The sequence below is a fragment of the Doryrhamphus excisus genome, linkage group LG21 (assembly GCF_037039965.1).
Source record: "Doryrhamphus excisus strain RoL-2023G ecotype Guam linkage group LG21, RoL_Dexc_Guam_v1.1, whole genome shotgun sequence".
In the NCBI taxonomy this organism is placed as follows: Eukaryota; Metazoa; Chordata; class Actinopteri; order Syngnathiformes; family Syngnathidae; genus Doryrhamphus; species Doryrhamphus excisus.
In genome coordinates this window covers 1,358,061-1,375,790 of record NC_136377.1, presented here as the reverse complement: position 1 = coordinate 1,375,790, position 17,730 = coordinate 1,358,061, and the positions used below count along the sequence as shown (strand labels likewise).

The 17,730-nt window shown below is 43.0% G+C and overlaps 1 protein-coding gene across 2 annotated transcripts in view; it reads left to right on the top strand.

The window, feature by feature from the left end:
- rnf43 (ring finger protein 43) overlaps positions 1-13,333 on the top strand; it is an 83,525-nt gene extending 70,192 nt beyond the window's left edge. The window contains exons 3-9 of one of the 2 annotated variants that reach the window (XM_058087771.2): positions 7,500-7,574; positions 7,648-7,794; positions 9,229-9,330; positions 9,418-9,576; positions 9,649-9,751; positions 11,646-13,130; positions 13,218-13,333. In XM_058087771.2, the coding sequence (XP_057943754.2) occupies positions 7,500-7,574; positions 7,648-7,794; positions 9,229-9,330; positions 9,418-9,576; positions 9,649-9,751; positions 11,646-13,130; positions 13,218-13,243 (2,097 nt within the window). In that variant the 3' untranslated portion in view covers positions 13,244-13,333. Of the gene's footprint in view, positions 1-7,499; positions 7,575-7,647; positions 7,795-9,228; positions 9,331-9,417; positions 9,577-9,648; positions 9,773-11,645; positions 13,131-13,217 lie in introns of both variants that reach the window. The other variant, XM_058087770.2, reaches the window with a different exon arrangement.
- Positions 13,334-17,730: the final 4,397 nt, after the last annotated feature.

The window sequence follows — 17,730 nt, the reverse complement described above, 5'->3', positions numbered from 1 at the left end:
AAATATTTGCGTTTTTCATGCTTTTTTTGTGCCAAACAGCGTGTCATGTGGTTAGTTTAAAAATAATCTTCTTCACAATTGAACGGCCTCATAATTCCTTCATCACACATTTTGTCAGCCTCTCTCTTGACGTCTTGAGGCAAATTAGCCTTTTAGCTTGAGCTTAGTTGTCCTTTTCAACAACAGGAACTTTCATCTCTTTTGGGGTCAAAAGGCTTCATAGGAATAGATGTATTTTTAATAGCATAGACGTCATCCTTTGGGGGGGGCAATAGTTGATGCAATAAAAGCACTTATGACTTGCCCATGACTGGCCCGGATTGTTATTTTTAATGGTGGAAACAATGAGGAAAGGATGCTTCCAAGGGGAAGTTGTTGAAATGAGGGAGAGGAAAAGTTGAAGCAAAGCTTTCATAGAAATCATCTGTTTCAGGTCAAACGGTCACCAGCGTAAAGTCTTCATCGCCCGAGTGTTTGAATGCGGCCCTCCCGTTCTTTCCAAAGTATTTCATTGGAACTCAACATACAACCTGGCAACATGGCTCAAACCAACCTTTTGATGGTTTTATCAATTTGGTTATTCGATGCGGTCTGCTGTGCTCAAAGTGCTCCTGGAAAAAGGGACGATGGGCGACCGGGGTGGGGTTTTTTTGTTCGTTTTTTTTTTGTTTTTTTTCTCTTGACTTTTCTTTTTTATTAGTTTTTTTATTCATTCTGAAGAGTGGAAAGTGCATTATAAATTGAATCCATTATTGTTATTATTATTATTGTGATTGTCATTATTATTGTTATTATTATCATTATTATTATTATTATTATTATTATTATTATTGCCCTGTGATTGGCTGGCGACCAGTCCAGGGTGTACCCCGCCTCACGCCAGACAGCTGGGATAGGCTCCAGCACCCCCCGTGACCTTCGTGAGGAAAAGCGGTAGAAAATGACTGAATGAATATTATTATTATTATTACTATTATTATTCCTATTACATATCACAGATTGCATGACACTTTTACAGATACAATAATTCCAGGTGGACTGTTACGTGTAAAATATAGTCTGCCTCTATTATTATTGTGATTGTTATTATCATTATTATTATTATTATTATTATTATTATTATTATTATTATTATTATTATTATTATTATTATTATTGCCCTGTGATTGGCTGGCTACCAGTCCAGGGTGTACCCCGCCTCACACCTGAAGACAGCTGGGATAGGCTCCAGCACCCCCCCCGCGACCCTGTGAGGAAAAGCGGTAGAGAATGAATGAATTATTATTATTATTATTATTATTATTATTACATATCGCAGATTGCATGACACTTTTACAGATACAATAATTCCAGGTGGACTGTTACGTCTAAAATATATCCCCCCCCCCCCCCCCCCCCCCGCCCACCCCTGCCGTAGCGGCTTCCAGTAAAGCTGCACACGTCGTCCTTGTAGCTGAGCTTTAAAGGTTCCACCATTTATTTCAAGTCCCGATGTCAAAGTGTCCAGATGAGACGAGACATCTCACTTCATAACTCGGGGAGGAGCACAGGAAGTCCTTGGGGGGGTCAAATTCTCCACATTAAAGGGGATGCCCTCTCAAAGCCGACGTCCGCGACGTAAAAATGGAGCCTGCACCTGTTTTGGCTGCCATCTCGCCCCGCTATCATCACCGCCCGCCCACAAGCCCGTCTGCTCCTCATTTAGCCAAACGCCGTGTCCCTGTCCCGCGGTAATGTGCCGAGCCGTTGTGCAGAAATGACAGGGCAGGGAGGAACCGGCCTCGGGCCTGCCGGCCCCCGCAGCTCCGTAGTCTGTCATTACGTACTTTAATGCAAGTGCAGCAGCGCCGCCATGCTCTCCTCACTTTTCCCCCTCAAACCTGCTCTCCTTCGCTTTTTTTTCCCCCTTTTTTTTTACTCTCACTTCCTGGAGTCGCACACCATTCCAGTGTGTAATTTGCTTGATCCGAACGATGCGGGTAGTCGCGCCGGGAAGAGCGATTGTCCCCACAAGAGCCATTAAGCGTGATTGATTATGAAATGGAGTCCGGTGGCCTGTTTTTAAATAGCGCTCTAAATTGAGTTTGAAACGTCTGATTTGACGTACGGAATATTTCAATATTTCAATATTTCAATATTTCAGGCCACCCTAGCATCGCCGGGTATTTCTTTGTAGATATTTCACATGAGTCGTTGTACAAATACACAACGCCACATGAGAATTACACGCAGGTACTGTCGCTACTTCCTGCTTTATCTCATGTGAGAAGAGCGGACAGCTGCCGAGGAAAACATAAACACAAGGTCAGATTCCCAAAGTCACTCTTGTGTTGGACGCTCACGTTGCTCAACACACACGCTCTTGTCGTACAGGAGGTCCTCGGTCTACGTACACATCGAGTATACATACGTACGTAGAACCTTATGGCTTCATGAGCTGCTTGGTTGTCACAGTCCATTTCGTAGCAGCAGATCCTTTCACGTTCAAGGATACCATCTTGAAACCATATTTGAACAACAAACTTCATTTTTATATTCACAAATAAATACTTGATTATTTAGTTTGTCGGTAGCTGACACGGCAGCTCCGGTTTCCAAGATGGACGTATTTCCATTTCACTAGGATACAAGGATGAAGAGTCTTGAACCAGTCATGTTGTGTTGTATATATATATATATATATATATATCGCTATATTGACAGTTACTATGGTAACCATGATGTCATTGGATGGTTCATATCACCTCGTACTTCGGTACAGGACAAAAAGTTCAAAAATAAAAAACCTTAAACTATATTAGTTAAATAAAATATATTAGAAAAAGTTAAATAAAATTAAGTAAAATTAAATTAAATTTTATAAAAATTTTATGTAATTTAATTAATTATTTAATTTATGTAATTTAAAAATTAAAAAATAAAAAACCTTAAACTATATTAGTTAAATAAAATACATTAGAAAAAGTTAAATAAAATTAAATACAATTAATTAAATTACATAAAATTTAATAAAATTTAATTTAATTTGTAATGTAAATTACATACAATTTAATTTACATAAAATTTAATTTAATTGTATTTAATTTTATTAAACGTTTTCTTATATATTTTACTAAACTAATATAGTTTAAGGTTTTGAATTTTTAAATTACAATTAAATTACATAAAATTTAATAAAATTTAATTTAATTTAATAAAAAAAATAAATTATACTAGGAAAGCAGGAAGTGAACAAATGTAACAGTTACTGATTGTAAAAGTACCAGATGGAGGGGTAGGATTTAATGAGCTTTGCTTCTTCCTACTCCTTTTGGACATGTGGAACTGGGAACTGATTATGTGATGCATTCAAGTGTAATGTGATGCATGTTCAAATGAAATTAAACCATTACCATTACCAACTACAGAATGGATGAGGGCCTCAGAGGAGAGCCGCTGCTCCTTCAAATCGAGAGGAGCCGGTTGAGGTGGCTCGGGCATCTGGTTCCTCCCTGGTGAGGTGTTCCGGGCATGCCCAGTCGGACGTAGGCCAGTTAAAACCACCATTAGAGTTAAACACATAGCAAATAGTGAGACATTTAAAACGATGCCGCCGGTCGGTGATGGAATGACCTTTGCCCTCGTGGATGTGAAGTACCTTGTGGATGTTCTCCCCTCTGCTAAGTAGAACACATTGCGACGGCAAGGCCGGCCCACAGACCGCACTCCAGCCTGGATGTAAACCAACAGAAGTGGTCGGCCACCCACTGGCTCCATGTGATGTTTGCTCAGTTTGAGCTGTGATTAGCACCTCGGCCAATCGGTGCCGAGTATGCTGAGGTGTAGCAAAAACTCTTGCTTTCTTTTGTTTGGGTGCTCTACTCGTGTGAATCTCCATTTCCTGTCCGGTGCACAAAACTCAGATGGAATACATAAACACTGATTCTCGTGTCGAGCAGCACCAAAGTCTAGCTGACCTCAGATTTAGTGGAAATAAATACTCCTAGCAAGAAAGTATTGCAGTGTATTTGTGTTTTCTAATAACTTGGGTGTCGGTGTTTAACATGCAGGTACAAGATGTTCATGGTCTTTTGTTAGTAGTACAACAGGAAACACAATGTGTACAGTAGAAGCTGCATGTTTACTATCCAGCATTCACAGCCATGCACATTTTTGTAGATTTTTGCAGCAAAAAGTTATTTTTTTCTTCAAAAATATGCTGTTTTTCACAATAAGTCGCTAATGAAAAGAAGTTCTCCTCACATTCAGTGTGGAAGTGGTACCTTTTTGGCTTCTCTGCCCTTCGTCCCACTCTGTTTTTAAACCTTTTCTGAAGTTTAGAATACACTGCACTGCAGGCAAGTGGTTAGCGCGCAGAATTCACAGCTAGGAGACCCAGGTTCAATTCCACCCTAGGTCATCTCTGTATGGAGTTTGCATGTTCTTCCCGTGCATGCGTGGGTTTGTTGTTTTTTTTTTTTTTCAAAAATATGCTGTTTTTCACAATAAGTCGCTAATGAAAAGAAGTTCTCCTCACATTCAGTGTGGAAGTGGTACCTTTTTGGCTTCTCTGCCCTTTGTCCCACTCAGTTTTTAAACCTTTTCTGAAGTTTAGAATACACTGAATACACTGAAATTTCACGTATCGTTAAAGTATGGTATCGCTGCCCGTGCATCGAGATGTGTATCGAATCGTCCTAGGTGCTGAGATTCACACCCCTAATAGTTACCATCATGTCATTTCCAATACGATCGAGTGAGAAGAAGTTCTCCTCCCATTCAGTGTGGAAGTGGTACCTTTTTGGCTTCTCTGCCCTTTGTCCCACTCAGTTTTTAAACCTTTTCTGAAGTTTAGAATACACTGAATACACTGAAATTTCACGTATCGTTAAAGTATCGTATCGCTGCCCGTGCATCGAGATGTGTATCGAATCGCCCTAGGTGCTGAGATTCACACCCCTAATAGTTACCATCATGTCATTTCCAATACGATCGAGTGAGAAGAAGTTCTCCTCCCATTCAGTGTGGAAGTGGTACCTTTTTGGCTTCTCTGCCCTTCGTCCCACTCAGTTTTTAAACCTTTTCTGAAGTTTAGAATACTCTGAATATGTCACGGCTGCACGGCGGTCGAGTGGTTAGCGCGCAGAATTCACAGCTAGGAGACCCAGGTTCAATTCCACCCTCGGCCATCTCTGTATGGAGTTTGCATGTTCTCCCCGTGAATGCGTAGGTTTTCTCCGGGTACTCCGGTTTCCTCCCACATTCCAAAAACATGCTAGGTTAAATTAGCCACTCCAAATTGTCCATAGGTATGAATGTGAGTGTGAATGGTTGTTTGTCTATATGTGCCCTGTGATTGGCTGACCACCAGTCCAGGGTGTACCCCACCCTCAGACAGCTGGGATAGGCTCCAGCACACCTCCGAAAGATAAGTGGTAGAAAATGAATGAATGAATGAATGTCGTTTTGTCAGGCATTGGTCATTTAGTTTGGTCCTTGAACGCACCATAGTGGTGTTACTGGCAATCGGGACTACTTTACATGTTCTCTCTGCCATCATCGGCAGGGAAAACATCGCCAAATAAAAAGCCAAAGAATTCCACGCCAAATCGGGAATGTCCGTGCTTTTTTTTTTCCTGTCATTTCACGGACACCGTCGTGCTCTTGTTTTATGTGCGGGCGGCGCTCCTTTACACCTTGCTCCCTTGCTCATGTACACAAAGGAAGTGTCTGTTCCTCGCTCGTCATGTATTAACCGTCCCTCTTTGAAGTGTTAAAAAGTGATCCCGGTTCAATGGCGGCGCTCGACAAACAACAAACGTTTTTCATTAACTTGTCAAACCCGGTGACACTTTTAACTGAGCACTCCTACCCCACCGGTGTGTGTGTGTGTGTGTGTGTGTGTGTGTGTACATCTCCTTTGTGTTGCCGTTGCTGATTAGGTGTTCACATGTGTCTCCTCATTAAATGTAAGCAGAATGGCGTTTGTGTATTTTGTACTACTGACTGGACCCGCCTTGCATCGCTGTCCAATCCCCAAACCCTGACGAGCTGACGCCAGACTGAAATGCTATAGTTAACATGCTAACTGTTCACATGCTAACAATGATGTATGGCAGGGGTCTCAAACTCAATTTACCTGGGGGCCACCGGAGCTAGGTTCCGGGTGAAGCCGGGCCGCATCAGGTTTTAAAAAAAAAAAAAAAAAACACATTTATTAAAAATTGGAAAAAAAATCAATAAAAAAAATATCTTCAATGCTTTTGCGTCTGCTATAAACTACACTTTTTCAGTACTTTGGTTCCGGTTTTCCACACCAAAATATCTCATAAAACATTCCGCTGTTCTCAAATATCTTAATTTTTATTTTTCTATACACAAAATAAAATAAAAAAAATAAACAAATTAAGAATAAAGACAATAAATCAATAAATCAGTAATAAATAAGTAAAATAATAATAAAACAGCAAATAAGAAAAATGTAAGAAACCACATACAGTTGGTAGAGAAATTATTTTTTCCAGATTCAAATGTACAGTATTAACAGTTATTTAACCTTTAACATGAACATTAATGAAACTTCATAATTTGACCCAATTAGCATGTTAGCATCATACTCAGTTCCAATCTGGGAGCGGCGTCGTAACTTTAACAACATGTTTGATGAGATGCTTTATCTTGACGTGTATTTTCCCGTTTGATTCCAAATCATTTCCTGCATTTATTTGTAACCCAGCGTCATATAAGCCTTTAGCTTCATTGCTAATCCAAAGCAAAACATTGCGGGGTAACAGGGTAGGGTAACAGTATGGGCGGGGGCAAAATCATGTTTAATTGTGTCCGCTGTGCACACAGCTTTAAGCTGTCATTTCAAGGTGGGGGCCTCAAACTAACGTCTTGCGGACCGCATTTGGCCCGCTGGCCGCGAGTTTGAAACCCCTGATGTATGGTAATGGATAAAATGGTCGTAATATGCTAACCTTACCTTGCTAACAATGCAAGCTCTAAACATGTAACTTGATACAACCTTTACCGCAAAGCATGCTGGGAAGCCCCAAGCAGCACACCATGTGATTGCATAGTAAATAATTGCTACAACGGCCAGCAGCCCCCAGGTATATTAGGTTTGAGACCCCTGATTTGGAGTCTCCAATTATAAAATGCGAGAACATTCAAACTCCAGACACCTCAACCACTAATCCACCGTGCCGCCATCTCCATTACGAAACAATAATACCAATAACGCAACTCACAGTTTCCAACATGTCCGTGCAGCAAAGTGGAAGCGTGGCCTTGAGTTTCCCATGATGATGTTTTCAGAGGGAAGCGGACTTGTTTTCAACAAGGATTCTCATGGTGAGACCGCCACCTAGTGATGGAGTCACTACTGTAAACTTTGCAGAAGCGGGCCTGCACAAGCACGTTTAGCATTTGTGTATTATATTACACGATGCCGTTATGATGATTAATGACGTGCATGTTTACTTTCCTGAGTGCGGCCTCCTGTGTTCCCCCCGCAGGCCCACATGGCGCTGGACAAGGGAGCTCAGGCCGTTATTTTCGACGTCAGCGATGACGCCGGTGCGGCTGCTGAGGTGAGTACGAAGACACCGGGACCTTTGAATCACGCATATGATGCTTAATTCTGCGATATACACACACACGCAGCTGAGGACGGCGGGAGCTGAGGGAAACGCCCTTCCCCGCCCAGTCGTGCTTGTGGACGCTGAGGATGCGGAGGAGTTGATGGGTCTGGTCAACAAGAACGAGGAAGCCGAAGTCCGTATTGAGATCTTGGTGGAGCAGCCGAAATGGGTAAGCGGACTGAAATTTTTTCAATCACATGATCCAAGAATTCCTTTTTACTCTGTGCCGAATTAACTTCTGGTATGAAATTACAAATGAAAGAGGTGTGTAATGTTATTGACGGGTCACGCAGACTCGGTCAATAATGGCGACCGAGGGGGTCTGCAGGGGTCTCAAACTCAATTTACTTGGGGGCCACTGGAGCTAGGGTCTGGGTGAGACTGGGCCGCATCAGGTTTTCCAAAAAAAAACAAAACACATTTATTAAAAACAAAAAAATTAAAAAAAAACGTCGCTTTTTTTCCACATTTATACTCTTTATTTACAACATATTGCGCAACTGCAGGGTCTTGAGACACATGCTAACTCGCAAACTAGAGAGCTAGCGACCTAAACGGTAGCCTCCAAGTTATTTCCTTTCAACTTAAAAAGCCAAAAACTTACCACTTCCACACGGATAGGGAGGATAACTATTAACAGTTATTTAACTTTTAACATGAACATGAATCAAACGTAATAATTTTTTCTGGGTACACGATACCATACAGCATCCATATGCGGGCCGCACTAACATTAAACTTTCATATCAAGGCAGGGGCCTCAAAGTAGTGTCTTGCGGGCCACATTTGGCCCGCGGGCCGCGTGTTTGAGACCTCTGATTTTGATATTCCTGGAATTAAATTCTTACATTTCCTTTGGCCTATCGTGGCATCAGGGGCGTCATTCGGCCTGTTTTTAATTATTTTTAATTATTTCTATTATAAATTATTTCTAAAATAATTTGATCATTTTTATTGATTTTTTAAAAATTTTTAATTGATTTTTTATTTTTTTACAAAAAAAATCTCTGACAAATTTCATATAATAGGGCAAAAGCAGGCTAATACTAGCCTTGTATTACTACTAGTAGTAGTAGTAGTAATCATCAGAAGAACAATAATGATGATAGTAATAATAATAGACTAATTAATAATATAATAATGATTATTATATGTGTTGGAATGTGGCGTGGCGTTGGGGAGAGGAATGATCACCTCAGTCCCCCCAGTCACGGATAGAGAGGATAACTATTAACAGTTATTTAACCTTTAACATGAACATGAATCAAACGTAATAATTTTTTCTGGGTACATGATACCATACAGCATCCATATCAAACTTGCGCGGGCCGCACTAACATGAAACTTTCATATCAAGGCGGGGGCCTCAAACTAGTGTCCTGCGGGCCACATTTGGCCCGCGGGGCCGCGTGTTTGAGACCCCTGCCCTAAATGGTCCGTATGTGTGTAACTGACTGGTGACCAGTCCAAAGTGTTCCCCACTCCACCGTCACATGGTGTGAGGCGGTGGGGGCGAACCCACTCAACCCAACCGAGGGATGACTGTGATGCTTCTTTGTGGGCGTTGCCGTCATAAAGTCATCACTATTTGCTCAATTTTCAGCCCCATTATAACGTGGTCATCCTCCTCACCATTGTCTTGGCTATTTTGATCATCATCCTCATCTTTGCTTTCCGCTACAAGTGCAAATCCAACAGAACTTGGGTAAGGCCTGGTAGCATCACATTTTTTTTTAGACGCACACTTCGGCTTTCTCACCTGTACCCTTTATTTTTATTTTTTCCAACGCAGGACGCCGTCCATCAGCAGACCATGCACGCCATCAGTCGTTTAGAAACCAAAACCTACATCTCATCCCAGGGCTGCTCAGGCACGCAGCGCTCCCACGGCGGCAGTTCCAACTCCGGCCCGGTCTGTGCCATATGCCTGGAGGAATTCCAGGACGGCCAGGTAAGTGGAATCGAACCCCAGTTATGATGTTTTGGCTCCTTCTTTACATCTCTCTCTTCCTCTTCAACCAAGCATCTGAGGATCATCTCCTGCGGTCATGAGTTTCATAAAGATTGCGTGGATCCTTGGCTGCTGCAGCATCGTACCTGTCCTCTGTGCATGCACAACATCATGGGTGAGGATAAGCCCATTTGCAGTTAAGTGTTGCGTCATCAAAGTCACTATACAGCAGCTTTATCAAAGACGTACAAAGATAACCACAATCTCTACGGACACAGGACGCAACAAAAGTGTCATTGGTTCCGTGCCCAACTTCCAGAAATGACGCTTAGTCACGGCTGGCGTCACGGACTAGAATGTCATTTTTGCAAATTTAATGGTAATGGTTTAATTTCATTTGAACATGCATCAGATGACAATTGAATGCATCACATAATCAGTTCACAGTTCCACATGTCCAAAAGGAGTAGGAAGAAGCAAAGCTTATTAAATCCTACCCCTCCATCTGGCACTTTTATAATCAGTAACTGTTACATTTGTTCACTTCCTGCTTTCCATAATACAGTTTAAGGTTTTTTTTTTTAATTTTTAAATTTTGTAATTTTTTGTCCCGTACTGAAGTACGAGGTAATATTACATATTTTCTATATTGGTACTTTTACAATCAGTAACTGTTACATTTGTTCACTTCCTGCTTTCCATAATACAGTTTAAGGTTGTTGTTGTTGTTTTTTTAATTTTGTAATTTTTTGTCCCGTACTGAAGTACGAGGTAATATTACATATTTTCTATATTGGTACTTTTACAATCAGTAACTGTTACGTTTGTTCACTTCCTGCTTTCCATAATACAGTTTAAGATTGTTGTTTTTTTTTATTTTGTAATTTTTTGTCCCGTACTGAAGTACGAGGTAATATTACATATTTTCTATATTAGTACTTTTACAATCGATAACTGTTACATTTGTTCACTTCCTGCTTTCCCAATATAATTTTTTTAAATTTTATTTTATTTAATTTTATTTTTATTATTATAATTTTTTTGTCACATACCGACGTACTCGGTGATATGATCATCCAATGCCATAATGGGTACCATAGTGCGTGTCAATATAGTGATATATATAGCACATCATGACTGGTTCAAGACTCTTCATCCTTGTATTTAGCAAACATCAACTGCTTGTATTGTTTCTTGAATTGGCTCATCGTTGTGCATTGTTTGATTTCCTTACTCAATCCATCCCATAGTTTGATTCCACATACTGAAATGCTATGGCTAGCATAACGTAGTCCTAGCATAGAAGTGTTTCAAATGTACTTCTTCCCTGAGATCATATTTCTCCTCTCTTGTAGAGAAGTATTGGATGACATTTTTAGCTAATTGGTTATTTTTAGCCTTATGTATTATTTTAGCTGTTTGAAGATGAACTATATCAGCAAGTTGAAGTATTTGTGATTTTTTAGAAATAAGGAGTTAGTATGTCCTCTGTAGGCGGCATTATGAATTATCCTTACTGGCCTTTTTTGCAGTACATTTATCGAGTGAAGATTGCTTTTATAGTTATTAGCCCATATTTCCATACAATAAGTAAGATATGGTAGAACCAGAGAGCAATAAAGAGTGTGGAGTGATTTCTGATTGAGAATGAAATTTTGCTTTGTTCAATATTGAAATATTTCTGGCCACCTTATGTTGTATATTTGTAATATGAGGTTTCCAGCTTATATTTTCATCTATTGTGATCCCCAGAAATGTATTTTCCTTCACCCTTTCGATGTCTACACCAAGTATTTGTATTTGCTGGTGCGTGTCCTTTCTGCTGTTAGCAAACAGCATGATTTTAGTTTTATTTAGGTTCAAACGATATATAACATATGTAAGCAAAGTCGACCAATCAAGAAGGTTCCACGCTAGCAATGAATCTAGCAAATAAATCTGTTTTTCAGTATAAGAGAGGACCACCTCAATATTGGTTGATACTGGATTATGGGGGTCTACCTAACGAATGAAAAACCTGATGTCCAATCAGTGCTGAGTTGTCTTCTAACCGCACTTGTAATCCACAGGGACGGAGCGGCAGCCCCACAGGAACAGACTCCAGTCCAGTCTGGAACGAAGTTTCCTTCACCCCCAGCCTTACAGCAGCCCCCGAAACCACCCGTTCCCCCAGCACGCCGTCCCTTTCTCCATGAGGCCGCACTATCCTCGCGGACCTTCAGGCTCCTATCCGCCGGTCTCGCACTACAATACGTCTTCTCCCATGGACAGCCAAACACTGCGTCTGCTCACCAGCAGGTCTTTGGGCGCCCCTTGTGAGTACCACTTACCTTCAGAGGGTCCCAGGAGGCCCCACAGGACTGGCGGGAACTGCAGGACAACCCACCATTACACGCCCCGCCGGTCCTGCCCAAACTATCGCTCATCCTGCCCAGCTCAGCGTAGCACCTCCGTGTCCAGAGCCAACCACACCGCGTCAGCCGCCCCGCACCCCCGTCGAGCGGCCGGCCACGGTCGGCTGGACGGGGGCAGCTGCTCCGGCGGCAGCTACCACACGGATCGCAGCGGGTATTTAGCCGACGGGCCGGCGAGCGACTCCAGTTCGGGGCCGTGCCACGGCTCGTCCAGCGACTCGGTTCTCAATTGTACCGATGTGTCCATGCAGGGGGTGTACGGCAGCTGGTCCACTTTCCGTAGCTCGCTGAGTAGCGACTACGATCCCTTTGGGTATTATGGGCCGGGCTCCGGGCGAGCCCCACGCAGAGACAGCCTGGAGTTGGATGCCCAGGCCCGGCCCAGGTCTCTGGACTTGGTGGTGAATAAAGTGGGCTGCTCCGAGGAGCCGCCGCAGACGGTGTTTAACCACATCCACTACCACCGCCATCGACACCACCACTATGAGGAAGGGGAGCCCGGCCAGGGCCCAAGCAGAGCCTCAGATGAGGAGCAGGGGGCCACAGCAGCAGGTGGTGCGCCTCTTGCGCATCTCTTGGACAAAGACTCGTCTGTCGGCCCTCCCCAGCCCGCTCGTTGCCAGTGCACAAAACCAGACTGTACCAATGTGCCCGGCTGTGGGACAGAGAGTCGGGATACCAACCTGAGCACCTCGGGGCCCCCGGTGCTGGTGTCTCCTATCCCGATACAGCTACAAACCCACTGCTACCACCAGGGACACCCAACCGCGGCTCTGGGGCGGGGATGCGTCCAAGACCCCCTCTCCGTTCACTTCCACCGGAGCTTGGACCTTCAGGACGATCGGAGCAGCCGAATCCACTACGGCCAGGGTTCGGGATTCTGCCGCTCTCCCCCCGAGCGGTGCCCCGCCCCCCTCCCTGTACCTCTCATTCTGGACTCGGGAGGTTTAGACGACTGGCCTTGCTGCGCCGGGTCCCACGTTGTGTGGCACAAACGAGTGCAGGAGGCGCACTCTGAGCCTCAGCTTCTGGGGACCAGGACCTCTATTGAGTGGCCCCCCTGCAGGCTCCACCGTGGACTTGCTGCGGACCGCAACGCAGATATTTGTTTATGTTGCCAAAACATATACCGCCATCAGGGTGAGTGTTTGCTTTTATCCTTCATCACAACAAAACGTCGTTCTAGTTGTGTTCAATTGTGTGTGTGTGTGCCCCCCCCCCCCCCAGGATCTGAAGAGGAGTCTGGAGTGTGACAGCTTCTTCCCACAATACACTAGAACCCGTTTAAGTCGACAACCCATCTATGTGTACCAACTCGAGTCTTCTTTTTACAAAAAAAGCCCACTTAGTCAGTTCATGTCGTGGGGCTCAACTGAACGTCAGGGGGCGGGGGTAAGGGGGCGGGGGGCGCTGGAGATTTCCGACGGGGTGAGGCAACTAGTATTTAAACAGCAATTAAGTTAACGCTACACTTTAGCCGACACAGTGGAACCTTGGTTAGCGGCATTAATCCGTTCCCGAAGATCCGACTGGAACCGGAACTCCGTTCCATTCATTTTCTACCGCTTTTCCTCACGAGGGTCGCGGAAGTTGCTGGAGCCTATCCCAGCTGTCTCCGGGCGAGAGGCGGGGTACACCCTGGACTGGTGGCCAGCCAATCACAGGGCACATATAGACAAACAACCATTCACACTCACATTCATACCTATGGACAATTTGGAGTCGCTAATTAACCTAGCATGTTTTTTTTGGAATGTGGGAGGAAACCGGAGTACCCGGAGAAAACCCATGCGTGCACGGGGAGAACATGCAAACTCCACACAGAGATGGCCGAGGGTGGAATTGAACCCTGGTTTCCTAGCTGTGAGGTCTGCGCGCTAACCACTAGACCGCCGTGCCGCCCACAACCAAACTTGTTAACCCAAAATATGTTTTTATAGTTTTATTATTATTAAACAATTCAAATGTACATGAATGTTTGAAGAACGGGATAAACAAACATTTAAGGAGGACGGGATTGTTGCCAAAGATTCAATGCGGCGGCGCGATCAACACCGACACCACCTTCCTGTTTTGCCATGAGTTATTTCTCACCTCAGGTCTCTGCTTTTCTTTGGATGATGGCTGCAAAATAGCCTCAAGTAGAGCCAAAGAAGGTTGCAAAGGTTTGCTAAGGAAGGTGAGAATCGAATGGAATTGAAGAAATAACGTGAAGGTGTCGTCCATGTTGATCTTGCTACCACAATCACATCAGTGAAGATGCTCGTCGCTCGTTGTGAAACCATAAAAACATGTCTTGCGTTAACATTTTGGAGACAAAACGGTTTTAATTTGAAGTCCAGACGGGAACCGACGCCGACATCGGGTTCCTGTTCTCGTGTATTAGCAAGCTAATGGGCTGCTAGCAAGAACGTTTTATGATTTAAAAAAAAAAAAACAGTGTATGAATAACACGACTAGACACGTCGGGGGTCGACATGAACGGGTTCCACTGCATCACGCTGCTACTCAGGAGCCAGAATGGACAGTCCTCCTTGCCGCCTCGCCCCCCCTCTCCCTTTCTGCTGCCACTAGTGCCTGGAGGATTCTTTATCCCAGCTCTGCATTGTTCTCTTCCAAATAATTCATGGCAAAACAGTTTGGATCAGACCCGGAATAATGAACAAATATTCCGTGTTTGGGATTATGATAATGATAATGATGATGATGATCAGGAGCTGCTGAGGGGGAAGACACTACAAGGGGGCCCTGGCTGTGGGAGCCTTCGTCTCGACTCGACACGAGACCGGGACGGCTCACTGTGGTACCCCCCCCTCTCTCCTCTTCCTCAGTCTTCATCTTGTTGTCACTCTTAGCCTACCTCAGCTCACGTTTTGTCTTGCCTGACGCACAGGGTCTTTCAAGGTACTGCTGTAGTTTTTGTAAGCCGCATCCACGTAGCCCCCCCCCCAACCCCCCCAAGCCTAACAGGTGATGAGGTCTGTCAGAGGGAAAGGTGGATGGTGGGCCTATCAGACAGTGAATGTTCTCTGAAGTGGCCTCCTTTTCAATACTTCAATAATGGCAGCTCTTTTCATCATGGTTTTTTTTTGTGTTTAGTACCATTTCTTTATTTTTTTTTATTTTTTTTTCAAAATGACTGAATTGTGTTGCCATTTGGATACCTTGATGCCATTTTTCTTTGCTTTTTTGGGGGGGACGCTGACAATTTCTGCTTGTTTCCCCAGCAACTAAAGCCCAGGTCCTCATTGTAGCCCTAAAAAAAAAAACAGTGCCTTCTGAATAATAATGATAATAACAATACAAATATAACTGGAATAAAGCCACGGTAGCACGAACTTGAAGCGTCTTACAGCAATGATGCAAGAAAAAAGTCATGACATTTCGGAAAAATAAGCTGACAATTTCTGCTTGTTTCCCCAGCAACTAAAGCCCAGGTCTTCATTGTAGCCCTAAAAAAAACCAGTGCCTTCTGAATAATAAATATAACAAATATAAGTGGAATAAAGCCACGGTAGCATCAAGCTGAAGCATTTTATGGCAATGATGCAAGAAAAAAGTCATGACATTTCGGAAAAATAAGCTACAATACCGTAACCCCTCATTTATCACGGTTAATTAGTTCCAGAGCTGACAGTGATAAGTGAATTTCCACAAAGTAGTAGTATTCTTTATTTAGAAATTGAATATTTTCATAGCGCATAAAAAAAATCTGCTTCCGACCTTCGAAATTCCGATTGAATTCTAAAAATCCTGACTGCATTCTGACCACATTCCGAATATTAGAGGCGCCCCGAATGTTTTAAGCAGGCTAAAAGCTTTTTCGAGGTGGAGTCGAATTGGAAAAATATCTATTGGCATTCGAAAAAAGAACTAAAATGTCGCCTTATTCACATTGCTTCATACGCCAAGGAAAAAAATTCAAAGCCTCTCCGAATATGGAGCAAATTTGGGAAAAAAAAAATTATTCCAGCAGATTGGTTCTTCATGTGACGGCGGCTTTACAGAGTTTAGTCTAAACATTAAAACAAACATTACATCGTTAGTCTCTTCATAATTAATAACTTTTTTTTAATAACTCGTGATTAAGTATCATTTGATGACAAGTCATACATGGGTGACCCCCCCCCCCCACACCAAATTTGAACCAAATGTGGCCCACGAGTCAAAAAGTTTTCCCAACCCTGAACTAAACTAGAACTAGGTTCTTCATCACCGAAAATCTGACCAGAACCCGGCTCCCGGCACTAAGTGGGGGGTGTCAGTCACTGTCAAGGTCGTACAACCCAAACTACCCCTTTCCAGCCTTTTTCATAGCAGTGCCGCTGGGCACGCTTCCGAGCCACCCGCTGATCAAGCCGATGGGCGTTGCAATGTAACGTGTAGCACTTACGCAGGGATGGATATGTGCCTTTTGCATTCACGGGCCTTTTTGCAGATATCCACGTCACAAACCAAAGAGGCGCAATCTTTGCAGAACGCCCCCCCCCGCCGCCGCAACCCTCCCTTGACTTCAGTTACTTTGCATGACACAAAAGTGGCCGTCATTTTTGGGCTAACCGTGCAGAAATGTTCAACCGCAACCCATCAAGCAAGATACCTCACATTGAACATGAACACACAATTCTCCTGGCTTATTGGTGTGTGTGTGCGCATGTGTGTGTGTGTGTGTGTGTGTGTATGTGTGTGACCACGCGGACACGACTGAAAAGCAGCACTTTGGGTGATTTTATAATGAAAAAGAAAAGTTTTTTTAAAAAAAAAGAATTTTTGCATAGCTGCAGTTCCATCCACAAGCTTTTAGTTTGTGTTGTTGCCTACTTGAGCTTAAACTGCCTTTCCTACTAGAGTGCAAAACAAAGAATTCCCTCCATAACGCCAAGGGATCCATCTATCAATATATTTTGGATACTTTGTATACAAAAAAAAAGAGTACAACAAAACAAATAGTGTTGTATTTGATATATAATAGAACATTTCAATACAGTGACATGTCACTAATATATTTATTTACTAATATATTTATCCATTTTGTCCAGGTTTGAATGGGTGGTTTCTCTATAGACCAATTGTGTTTTTCTGTATGGAAACTAACCAGTGCCATCACAAATGTATCAGCCTGTCTTCATTCCAATTATATGCAAATAAATTATTTTGAAATAAATCTTCTTCCTGCTTTTTCCTGCATGACAAAATACTCCTAGTGGTAGACACAGCATCATAGTAGACCAGTCACAAGCAGCTAATGTACTCAATAAAATGCTTTACTTTTATTATAAAATAAATATACTATTTACTTGTAACAGAGCAGTATTGAACAGAAACACCGGAAAACAACTTATAATAAACTTCCGGTTATTAACATAATAAAAGCTTGAAGGACCCCGCGTTATATAGAAAGTGCTAGTTGCAGCGAAGACGATGGATGACGAACGGTTAATCTTTGAAGTGGAGAAATATCACCTTTTATTTGACCCAAAACACCAGTATTACAAGGACAACATAAGAAAAGAAAGAAGAAAAGACACGGCGCTGAGTAACGACAATTTTAGACATTGACGGTAAGCTAATTACACATAATGACGTGCCCTTTTGTTTAGCTAGCTAGCATAAGTACCCAATGCTATGTCTGTCTTGGTTTGTTGTCGAAGAAAAAAAGAGTCAAATACAGCTTTATGCCAAAAATGAGCAAAGGGGCGATAGGGCTGGGGGGTACGTGACGCTGTACTGACGCCTCGAA